This window comes from Gossypium hirsutum, chromosome D02 (genome assembly GCF_007990345.1).
Source record: "Gossypium hirsutum isolate 1008001.06 chromosome D02, Gossypium_hirsutum_v2.1, whole genome shotgun sequence".
Lineage (NCBI taxonomy): Eukaryota > Viridiplantae > Streptophyta > Magnoliopsida > Malvales > Malvaceae > Gossypium > Gossypium hirsutum.
Window position 1 is genome coordinate 14481863 of NC_053438.1, and position 13022 is coordinate 14494884.

Here is a 13022-nt window from a genome sequence, read left to right on the forward strand (position 1 = left end):
AACACAAATCCATCAAGTCTTAATTCGATGAGCATCAATATTATTGTCAATGAAAAAAAAGGCTAAGTTTAAAAGTGTTAAACTAGATTTAACTCATATTTTTGGTTCCACTCAAGTTCATGATACTTTGATAATTAAATTAGAATGGTCTAAAATAAGATAAATTTTCCATTTGGAATTTGACCCATAGGTTGAAGAAGGCTTAGTCGTAACTAAAGATAGAAGAAGAAAGTAAATTAATACATTCCAAACATGGTTTTATCATGTTAAAAACCATATAACTCATTATACAGAACTGATACTTATGTATTAGTAAGAGTCCAGTAACCAACAAATTTATTTCCCCACATTATGTTTTCATTATAAAACAGTGACTAAACAACAAATCAGAAGATGCATGGAGGAGATCATATTACAACTTGGAAGATGGTTTCTTGGAACTCCGCCTAGCTATGAATTCTTGCATCTTCTTAAACTGCTCCGGTGTCATTCCATCGTAGTATTCATGACCCCTCTCCTGTAAAAAGAACATGAATTTAAATTGGGAAAATCAGCATAAAAAATCATTAACCAATCAAACAAGCTCAAGTTGCAAGGACAGAATGCTAAAGAGATGAGTAAACAGAAGCAATGGTAGAACATGGATTCTTTGGAGGAATCATGTATTATCAGCCATATAAGGAAGAAATGCGGGGATTGATAGAAGGGGACTATGGAATCATCTGTTATCTCTACATAGGAAACTTTTTTATCAAACCCCTAGCATTACACTTGGCGATTTTCATTGAGATATTTAGGATTGCCCTTACTGAGAAGGAGGCAACTGACTGGGAATGGTTCCTACTAATAGAGAAGATCGCTACACAAATCAACTATTGGATTCCGAAGTTCCTATCTTATGCAGGGAAAACTTTAACTCATTCAGGTAGCGATGTTAAATATCCAGAACAACTGGTACAGTTAATTTTTCCTTCTTCCTGGAAGTGTCTAGGACATAATTAATCAACTATCCTCTCGGTTCTACTGAATTAGACAGGGTAAATCAGCCAAGGAGCAAGGTTACGATGGAAGCCAATTTGCATAACTAGCTCTGAAAGACGATTTGAGTTTAACAACTTATGTTTGGTTTCTATTGTCCCCAGTCGGTTCTCTTTTGGATTGCTTGGATTAATAATGCTCATGTGCCCAATGCAAATCAAAACAGCAGCAGAACAGCAGACAAATATTGCAAGTAAGGCTGATAGCTCTTCAGCTTACTAGGCAGCAAGGTTAATCTCGAATTTCCCTGATGTCAAATACTCAGGGTCCTCTATGCAACCTGAATGGTGTAAAACTAATTTGGTTTCCTCTCCAAATCCCAAAGCCTGCAATGATTTATTGGATGGCTACACTTATTAGGCTGTCAACCAAGGATCATTCACTATCCTGGAGGATAACACCATACTGTGCGTGTGTTCTCTGTCAGCCAGAGCAAGAATTTAAAAACTACTTGTTCTTCAAATTGTGCTCTCTAAGAAAGTCGCAAAGGATATTCTATGTCAATGCGAACTCAAAAAAAGCTATAAAGATACTTAAGCAGTGAATCCTCGATCAGAATTGTATTGAGTATTGCTAGGACCTTCATCTACCAGATTTGAAGGGAGATAAACAACAGATTATATGGAACTTTTCAGCAGATTACCAAACATACCATTAACCGTGCGAAGACGACCGTTAGCAGGGCTAAGATACCATGTAAAGACACATGGAATACAATCTTTTTCACTTTCTTTTATTCTTGTATTGCATAGCTTTGATTACTTTCTTTTCATTATGTAGCAGCAATTTCCAAGTTCTTTTAGATAAATAAAACCATGCTTATCCAAGAAAAGATACACATAAGCTTAATGAATACCTTTTCTATGGCAAGACCCTGGCGAAGATCCAATTTGTACCCATCATTGATCACAGACTTGTACCTGAGAACCAAGTCTTGACTGTTCTTCATAATTGCTCCTGCAAGTTGTCGAGCTTTATTCAACACTTCATTTTGGTCAACAACATAATTGACAAACCCCAATTTCTCAGCTTCCTCTGCTGACAAAGGCATGGCTGCCAACGACACTTCGCGAGCCTTGTTTGGTCCTATGAAGCGTGCAAGCTTCTGGGATAAACCCCATGAAGGAAATATCCCAAATCTACAATCATTTTTTGAAAACAACACTAAATCAACACATGAGACAATCAAAGCCTTCGACTTGTTTATCTTCAGCAATTGTTACCTGGCGTGAGTATCAACGAAAGTGGCTCCCTTAGCAGCGACCAGCATGTCACAAGCGAGGGCGATCTCGAAGCCGGCAGTAATAGCAACGCCGTTGATAGCTCCGATGATGGGTTTGGGGCATTGCTCCATCTGAACAACCGGATCCGTCTCCGGGTCCTTAACGTCACCCTTGAAAACATCTTGTGCAGCCGTCAAATCCACGCCTGAACAGAAAGCCCGTCCAGCTCCAGACAAGATGATGACCCGCACCGAGTTGTCCTTCGCAAGAGCCTTGAAAGCCTTGGCCAAGTCCACCATCATGGGTCGGGTCAAGGAGTTGAGAGATTTGGGTCGATTGATGGTAACAATAGCGATCCCATCAGGTTCACGGGTCACAACGATCAGCTTGTCAGACGAGGAACCCTCCATTTTTACAGGAAAAGGAAAGAAAGGGAAAGATTCAAAAGAGAAGATGAATAAATTTTATTGCAATTTTGGAAATGGTTATATAAAAAAAATATTTTCAACATGGATCTGGTTTTGGTAAATGGGTTTCGTCATCATCGTTGATCGCGTGTAGATAATGCCTTGAATTGCGTGTCTGATTACGGCGACGGGAAAGCGGATAAGAACATAAGAAAACAAAAAAATCCCACTCCCTACTGTTTATTTCATTTAAGGGTAAACTAACTCAATCGTAGATCTATTCGAGTGCCAACTCACTTGTCTAAGCCCAGAGATCTACTTAAAATATAAAAGAATTTAAATAAAAAATATTTATTTAGGTTAAGTCTTAGATAAAAAATTTTAATTTGGATACGGCCTGATCAGAAGATGTTATATTAGGGCAAATGACTAAATTTTTTTTTTAAAAATTACTGAAATAGACCAATTATTTAATTTATTGGAATAGTCCATTTTTCGTGAAATCGCGTCCACGTCAGCGCGATGTTAGGGTACGCGCCAGGAAATCGCGTTCATGTCAGTGTGATTTGCTTACGTGGACACAAATCGCGCCCTAGGGCGCGATTTGTTGATGTGGATGAACAGTTTCTCATTTTTAGCTTGAAAAATTTTGAAAGGCCATAACTTTTCGCTCGGTTGTCCGATTAAGACGAATTTTTTTTATTTCGAATAACTTTTTGAGATCTACATGCTGAAAAACTGCCGAAGGTTGTTTGCCACACTTTTCATCGAAAAAGATCCCTTTTGCCCCTAAATTTTGATTTTTTCGGTTTAAAATTAAATTTCGAAACATTCAAATCATTATTTGTAGTGTGTGTATATGTTAATAGTTACGTACAGAAAAGTCAACTGAATATAATTTTATATTAAATTCATTTAAGTTCTTCTCAAACGACCAATGATTCTAATTGTCTTAATTATATGAGTTACCGATGCCTTTGCCTAAGCATCGATGAGCTAACATTTTATATAAGTTATTTCTAATTGTAATTAGCACTTTCTATCATTATGCAGGTTACTTTTCCTAACTTGGAGAAAATCACAATCTGCCATTTGAGGAACGCAAAGAGGATATGGCACAGCAAATTTCATAAGAATTCCTTTTCTATGTTAAAAGAGTTGACTGTTGAGGAATGTGATGTGCCATTTGAATATTTTTTTGTACTTGTTGCTATTGATTTAAAAAAGATTCAAAATTGTTAACAACAAGATTCGAACCAAGGTATTAAAGGAAAAGAGCAAGCATCTTAACCAACTAAACTAAACTAATTAATTGATATATTATAAAAATACTGTTATTATCTTAATTATATTACTTACGTTCTAACGATTTATCGGACCTATTCCATACACGTGTCAAATCAGAAGAAATAATACAACAATTCTGTAAAAAAATCCGGTGTTTACTTCAAATAAATAAGGAAAATAATGATTTGAATGTTTTAAAATTTAATTTTAAACCGAAAAAATTAAAATTTAGGGGCAAAAAGGGATCTTTTTCGATGAAAAGTGTGGCAAACCGCCTTCGGCTGTTTGTCAGCGCGTAGATCTCGAAAAGTTATTTGAAATAAAAAAAGTTCGTCTCAATCGGACAACCGAGCGAAAAGTTATGGCCTTTCAAAGTTTTTCAAGCTAAAAATGAGAAATTGTTCATCCACGTCAGCAAAATCGCGTCCTAGAGGGCGCGATTTGTGTCCACGTAAGCAAATTGCGCTGACGTGGACGCGATTTCCTAGCGCGTACCCTGACATCACGCTGACGTGGATGCGATTTCGCGGAAAATGGACCATTCCGGTAAATAATTAAATAATTGGCCAATTTTGGTAATTTTTGAAAAAAAATAACTTTTTTTGGTCATTTACCCGTTATATTAATAATAAACCTAATTTAAACCCATTTCCCCCAAACTCAAACATGCATTTTTCTAGTAATAGGTTAGCCAAAAATGTAAAAAGTAACACCCCAAAATGCATTTTTCTTTTTATTCTAATAAAACAAACCCTAAAATGCTTACAGTCTCAAATTTCCTTTCTGCCGTTCTTTCACTCCCACAATGTTTCTTTTCTCGTTCTCCCCTCCCATACACGAACCTAGTCCAGATTCTTCATCTTCTTGCATCAGATGTCAAGCTGAGGTAAATGGTAAATTCTATCTCTCTAAATATATGTTTATGAGACAAGACAAGAGCTGCTTGCTTCCTTATTGAATATTAAATGTAGGTGAGTCTCAAGTGTTGTCCAAATCAGAACCAAGAACAAAAACATTACATCAATTTTGTTAATGCTACTTGTGTTTTTCAAGATCTCACAATTTTATTTTAAATATGTTGAGAAACTTCTATTTCCGTGATTTTTATTTTATTTCCATACAAAAAATTGTTAAAAAAATAATATAGGCAATTCAGATATTTAGATTTTTATTTGGGTTGAAAAATAGACTTTATTTTTAAGTTGGGCTAATGAAAATTTGTATAAATACTAAGCATAGACTCAGCCCGAATTTGGCCGACTCGGCCACAAATAGGTTTACTCAGTCGCTTACTACTATTATTGAGGTAACGTGCACCATTAAAATCTTTATATTTTTCACGTATCTTTTTTTTCTCTTATCCCTTCTTTTCTTTTTCATGTTTTTTTCCTTTCTCAACAAACCCCTGCTTTCACCAATTTCACTACCATCAATGGCTTTCCCTGAACACCAAACTCGTCGGTGGATCTCCCAAGGCTGTCCCTTGATTCCAATAAGCCTAGCCCCAACCTTTTTGCTCCCAGAAACATAAACCTAAATCCATTGAAGATGAGATAGCTAAACGAGCAGAGCAAGTCCAGGGTGTGAAATCAATGGTGGGGATCAAATAGGACGGAGTCGGATCCGGAGGGATGTATCAGCAAGCAGGTGGTATTGGTAGATAGTTCAAGAATGAACTCGTCAAGGAAAATCATGCTTTAAAATGGCAGCTCATCACCATCGGCGATGAAAAGCACCTCTGAAACAACCACCACCATGACAACTACGACAGTTGCAATTATTGTTGCCGTAATGACAACATCTCCTCATCCTCCTTCATCGTTTCAGCGTATGGATACGTTACTTAAGACACAATGTGAGTTTAATAAGCCTATATGTATTCAAAGCGTGAATGTTGCCTATTCTAGGTGAAAGGAAAATTTCTTTTATTTGTTTAAATTTTATTTTCATATGTAATTATGAGATTTTTTTTTTTGTATCAATTTCCTCTCGCAAGGACAAATGGTTTTAGTCTGGCTATCAATTGTTGTTATCTGGTTTTTGTTTGGTCAAAAGTTGCATGACCATGGTAATATTTACAAACTCTACAATTACGTTTAGATATTTGATAAGTTAAATCCATTTAAGTTCTAACAACTTTATTGATGGTGTTTGAAAACCAATCTTTTAATGGTTTGCTAGGAAGGGAAAGAACATTGAAAAAGAAAAGAAAGGGAAAAAGGAAATACAGAAATAAAAAAGAAAAAAGAAAAAAATATTTTAATATTAAAAAAAGGGAAGATAATTTTTTTAAACACGTGGCACATTTAATATGTTCCGTCAGACGCACGTTATCAAATAAAGACGGTAAAAGGTTGAGTGGTTGAATTTGTTTTTTTAATTCTTTTTTAAATTTTTATGAATTTTTTTTGTATGGGAAGAAAATATAACTTTATTTTTTTTATTTCCTTGTTTAGAATCAAACGATGCGATTTGCGTTATGTTAAGGGTAAGTAGAAACGTTACGTTTTAGGAGTCTTAGTAACTTAAGTTAAACGGTACTTTTTGGGCAGGGAACCACAGTTGTCAATAACGGTTTCGTGGCAACCAACCTTTTTTGTCCGTTGTTCAATCCCTATTACCATGGGAAATGGTGTAAAGAGATAATTATGAATGAAATTTGCTAAAATTCTTCTCTCTCTCTCTTCATGCTACTTTCTCGTTCAATTTCTTTGACACACATCAAAGGCATCAGAGCTTGACAATTTTCAATAGTCGAGGATGAGGTAACTATGTGTATGCAGAAGGAAATGAATCAGCTTCAATCGAAGGCTAGTCATATCTAGATGGAATTAGCACAGTGGGATACTAAACTCGATGGCCGACTCAAGGAGTTTAAGGAAAAAGTTAAGGGCGAAATCAAGTTAGAGTTGCAGACTCTATTTGAGCAGTATCTAGGTCAGCCATAATTGGGTATATCCAATGTTCCTTATCAAGACAAAGGGAAAGGGGGGTGTTAGGAGGACTTCCTCTTGGTTTTTTTCCTAAAGAGAAATTGTTGATGTTACCAATGGTAGATCCAACAAATTTTTGTACTCCTTTGAGGTTCAGTGGTGGTGAAATGGCCATGAAGCCTTACAAGCCGGAATGTCTGTGGTTCAATAGGGTAGACGTTAGGGGATGTTGGTCAAAACTCGAGTAGTACTTTGAGGCTGAGGGGGTCTTAAACAATATCAATGTGAGAACGATTATGCTGCATCTAGAGGGCAAAACCATAGATTGGCATCATTTCTTTGTACAACGCCAGAGAGGGTTGCACTATTTTTCGAAAATTTATGCTCGAGGTCTCAAAGAACGATTTGGTTCCACATCCTTCCTAAACCCCATGTCTAAGTTGGTCTCTCTGAGACAGTAAGGAACAAAAGACCGATATCATGACCACTTTGTAAGCATTCTTAACCAACTTCATTCTCCTGAATATTATGCCTTAAGTATATTTACTAGTAATTTAAAAGCTGAATTGGTCAATATCTACATCTGTTCAAACCTAAGACCTTAGTTGAAGGGTTCCTTCTTGTTAGACAAGTAGAGGGAATTTTGACCAACCACCCTAAGAGACCTCCTCTAGTAGGAATTAGAGGATTGCGAAAACTACCAACACTTTTCCCTACTCCTCACACAAATGCACTGTCTAGTCCTAATGTGTCTTCTAGTGGAAATCCTTCTCCAAACAGTGGCCAAAGGGGGACTACTATGGCCCTCACACTGCCAGACATGGAAGATAAGAGAAGGAAATGGTTATGTTTTTTTGTGTGCAACAAAATACACCCTTAGACATAAATGTATGAAGGCTTAGTTGTATCAGTTGTTACTAGATCCTCAAGATGATGAAAGTAAGAAGGTCCCAAGCCCTCAACCTAATGAATTTCTAAATTGCTAGGACCATTTAGAAAGTGTTGAGCTAGAAGGGGAAAATCCTACAACTCTAGTTTTGTCGTTACATGCATTACATGGCTCACAAGGGAACAACACTATGCGAGTTGTTGCTACCATTGGCACCACTTCAATCATCATTTTGATCGACGCAGGTAGCACCCACAACTTTATGGATGCCAAACTGGTAAAAACACTTAACTTGTCTATAGAACATAGTTGCAAGTTGAAAGTCATTATTTCTAATGAAGGAGTTTTACTCACTCAAAGTCATTGCAAGGCAGTTTCATGGACTTCGTAAGGAAACCAGTTTGTCACCAATTTCCTACTCCTTCCCTTGAAAGGTTGCGATCTTGTGCTAGGAATTCAATGGCTCTTGTCTCTAGGAGATATTGTATGGAATTTTTCTGCCCTTACCATGAGTTTTACATATTAGGGACAACAATGCACACTACAGGGTATTTTACCAGGGTCTATACAAATTATGACAAAACCTTAATTGAGCAAATTGTTTCTCTTCAATAACCAAGGTCCCTGTACTTTGTTGCTGACTTCTTGTGCTCAATTTTCCTTATCCACTACTACTAGCACCTGAAATGATTACCTTCACAAGTTGCTTACTGATTTTGATGATGTTTTCCAAGTTTCTACTAGACTCCCACCTCCTAGAATGCAGGATCATCAGATTCCTCTAAAAGATGAAACTACAGTGGTTAAAAAACAACCTTACAGGTATTTAATACTCTAAAAGAATGAGATGGAGAGAATGATAAGGGAGATGCTCCAAGTTGGTATTATTAGAAACAGTAGCAACTCGTTCGCCTCACCAATTGTCATGGTAAAAAAGAAAGATGGGAGCTGGAGGTTATGTGTGGATTATAGGCAATTGAACCAGCTCACAATCAAGGATAAATTTCCTATTCTAGTGATTGAGAAGCTGCTCGATGAACTTGGACAAGCTGTATTTTTTCAAAACTAGATTTGAAGTATGGTACCACCAGATCAGAATGAAGGATCAAGACATTCACAAGACTGCATTCAGAACTCATGAGGGCCATTACGAGTTTTTGGTAATGCCCTTTGGCCTTACCAATGTACCCTTTAGCTTTCAGTCCCTAATGGATACAATTTTCAAACCTTACCTCAGGAAGTCAGTACTAGTTTTCTTTAATGATATATTGGTTTATTCTGAGAATTGATCTACTCACCTTACACATTTAAGGGAGGCCCTTCAACTACTTCGAGAGCATTGTTTCTATGTCAAGAAGAGTAAGTGTACATTTAACATCACTGAGATAGAATATTTGGGCCACATTATTTCAAAAGGGTCAGTTTCTATGGATGTCTCTAAGGTGAATAATGTTTTGTGTTGACCTACACCAACTGTAGTAAGAGAATTGAGGGGATTATTGGGATTATCTGGCTATTATAGGAGGTTTATTGGACAGTATGGAGCCATAACAAAACCTTTGTCAGTCTTGTTAAAAAAAGAAGCTAAATGGGAATGAACTATGTAAACTTGAAATTATATAGGATTTTTCTATATATTTTTACCACCTTTTGACTTAATAATTATATTAATCTTGAGTAATTGTTAATAAATTTAGTGGATTTTGCTTAAATGTTAATATGAGACATGAATTTATGAAGTATGCAAAATTATGTTTTATTACATGATTTTTTGTGCATAAAGTATATTATTTTCATGTTAATTATTAATATGTTAATTTTTATTATGCATGAGTCCATGGAAGATGAGATTATCATAATATTTCATGGACATGGACACATCCACCTTACTTGGATGATAATACCATGCAAAATTGGGTCATAAGGATTTTAATTTTGACCTAGTTAAAATGTGTTACAAAATAGACATGTCTGATTAATTTTTGGATCATGAAACTGTCCAACAAGGGGGAGTCAAGCCCAATTTCGGCACAAGCATAAGGCTGCCCAAAAATCAGCTTTGAGATATTTCATTGGAGGTCCTTGCAGTTGCAATTTAATCAGAAATTGGAACACAAACTATGCCTTTGAAACTGTCCACTTTATGCTAATTATAGCATGATTTTATGTTTGAAATAATCAACCAAACCACCTCCCTTTCCACAATTTGTGGCCGGTCATGCAATGGATAAGATGGAGGGAATTTAAACTCTATATTTAGTAAACTTCACCCCCACCTTCACCTATAAATACCACACTACTTATCCCTCATTCTTCATTCATTCATTCATAACATATCTCTCATTCTATATTCTTTTCTCTCATTCCATTTCCCTTTCCTTTTCCCTCATGCCTAGCCACTCCATTTTCCCTTCCATTCTTTAGCCAACAAAAGTCTTGACAAGACCATCTCTTGGTCGACCACCTTGAGATACCCTTAGCAAAGGAGCAATAGGTGAATTGGAGAAACACCTCAGTCAAAAAGATTCGAAAGGCTGCTGAATTGAATTAGAGTTTACTCTTTCCTCCTTGTTGTTTAATTTAAACATGTTTGCTAAGTGTTTATTGATCTTGCAATCAATAATGATAGCTTAATTCTATTTAGCTAGGATGATTATGTTAATTCAACAGTATTTGTTTGATTTGTGTTTAATGTGTTTGTGCCTCGGTCGATCATGTTTTTAATTAAAATCAAGATGTATTTCACTCATACGTGATTGGATGCATTCAGATTAGCTGAGTGGTCCTAACTAGACGACGACTAGTAGACACATAATTGAAAAGTGCAATGCTCAATTTAGATCATTAAACTCAACTAAATTAGAGGTTCATAATATCTTTAGTTAGCTCTATTATCTTGCATAGTTTTTAAGTTTATGTGATTAAACTATTACAAACTTAATTGTCCCTATTAAATCACATAGATACTAAGAAACCCTTAGTTTAATATGATCAGTAAAATGCATGTTTCACTAAGTAAAATATTCGAAAGAACTTAATTTGGTTTCTGAACACTTGAAAGATTGAGCTGCCATGGAATGTTTTCTGAACACTATTAAGCATGATGAAAATGAATTAATTTGATTAATGTAATTATCCTAGCCTATACATGTTATTGATTGTTGAAGTTGTGTTTCTGTTGCTAAAATCCATTCATACATTTAGATAATTTTACATAGTTAGGTTAAAATTGCATTAGGGATCAATTTTGCATCTAGTTAAATTAATCTAGTTAAATCATCATCACTTAAATTTTTGTGTTTTTATACAAAATTGTAAATTTATAATTTTTCAAATAATCGATTAACACACATAGTCCTTATGGGGATGATAACTCATTTTACATACTTATTACTTGAACGACTGTGTACACTTGCACAAAAATCTCGTTACAAGTTTTTGGCGCCATTGCCGAGGACTATTGCCTTAATCATTCTTTGTGAAATTATTTTTGCAGTTTGGCTTTTATTTAATTTCTAACACTACTAATTTATTATTTATTCTTTATTTGAGATTTATTTATCAGATGTTTATGAGCATAGATCGAATCATCGATCTATTACTTGTAGACCCTGAAATTGAGCAATATTTAGATAGAGAAGACACGAGAGATTAGCTAAAAGACAAACTGAGATGGACCTTGGAAATCAAAATAATGGACAAGCTAACAAAGTCAATCATGTGTACAACCCAATCCTTACTGTTGATGATAGGGATCGTGCCATAAGACAATACGCTGTGCCACTCTTCAATGAATTAAATCAGGGAATTAGGAGGCCAAATATCAAATGCTCAAAATGGTGGGCCAATTTAGTGATATGCCCACAAAAGATCCACATCTTCACACTTAATTATTCATGGAGGTGAGTAATTCCTTTAAGATAGTTGGTGTGACTGAAGATGCGTTAAGGTTGAAGTTGTTTCCATACTAGTTGCGGATCGAGCATGAGCATGGCTGAATTTGTTGTCACTAAGTTCAATTTCTACATGGCAAGAATTAGCAGAAAGGTTTTTTGTAAAGTATTTTCCATCGAGCAAGAATGTAAAGTTGTAAAATGAGATAACCACTTTCCAAAAATTGGATGACGAGTCTTTATATGAGGCGTGGGATTCATTGCATCCAGTTGGAGACATTTATAACGGTCTTAATGCACACACAAGATTGATGGTTGATGCTTCTGCAAATGGTGCGATTTTGTCTAAATCTTATAATGAGGCTTACAAGATTATCAAGAGGATCACTAGCAACAATTACCGTGGCAGACAAATCGATCAGCTTTAGGAAGATGAGTAGCTAGAATTAATGAAGTCGATGCTCTCACTTCCCTCTCTGCTCAAGTATCTTCTATATCCTCTATGCTAAAATAGTTTACCACTAATAGTTCTAATAGTTTTGCAGCTCAATCACCAAGTCAGTATGATATAGTTTCTTGCGTATACTGTAGGGATGATCATTCTTTTGAGAATTGCCCTTCAAACCCTGAATCTGTGTATTATGTAAGGAATCAGTATCAAAATAGAAGTGGACAAGAACCGTAATCTAACTTCTACAATCCTTTATGGCTTAATCACCCGAACTTTTCTTAGAGTAACTAAGGAAATGGACCGAACACTTATATGCAGCATAGACCCAATCAATCTCAAGGGTTTAGTCAACAATCCCCCAAACCACCTCAAGCTGAATCGTCAAACAGTTTGGAAGACTTGTTGAAGGCGTAGATGGAAAAAAATGACGCTTTGGTCCAAATTCAAGCAACAACACTGAAAAATCTGGAGAACTAGATGGGTCAATTAGCTACAGAACTTCGTAGTAGACCGTAATGAGCCTTGCCAAGCGACACAGAAAATCTAAGAAATTTTGGTAAGGAACATTGGAAGGTGGTTGCATTACGAAGTGGTAAGATTTTAGAACCCAAGAAGGTTGTGGTTTTAGATGAGCTTATTGAAAAGGAGAAAAGTCAACCAACAGTAGAAGTCACTACACCGGAAAAGCCAAATGTTGAAAAATCTGATAAGGTAATTCCTAAACTAGTGAATTCTGAAAAGCTAACACCTTCTTTTGTAGATTTGCCTTCTCAAAAAAGTTGTCCATTTCAACCTAAAGTTCTATATCCTCAAAGACTTCAGCAGCATAAGTCGAAACAAGAGGTACAATTCAAGAAGTTCTTGGATGTTCTAAAGTAACTTCACATCAACATCCCGCTGG

General features: G+C 35.9%; 1 protein-coding gene across 1 annotated transcript; it reads right to left on the bottom strand.

Moving 5' to 3' along the window:
- Positions 1-221: 221 nt before the first annotated feature.
- LOC107910232 (probable enoyl-CoA hydratase 1, peroxisomal) lies at positions 222-2973 on the bottom strand. Its single transcript, XM_016838016.2, has 3 exons — positions 2262-2973; positions 1895-2177; positions 222-517 (listed from the first exon to the last, which is right to left on the bottom strand). Exons 1-3 carry the CDS (start codon positions 2669-2671, stop codon positions 413-415), a joined length of 798 nt encoding a protein of 265 aa, XP_016693505.1. The 5' UTR covers positions 2672-2973; the 3' UTR covers positions 222-412.
- Between the last annotated feature and the right edge of the window lie 10049 nt (positions 2974-13022).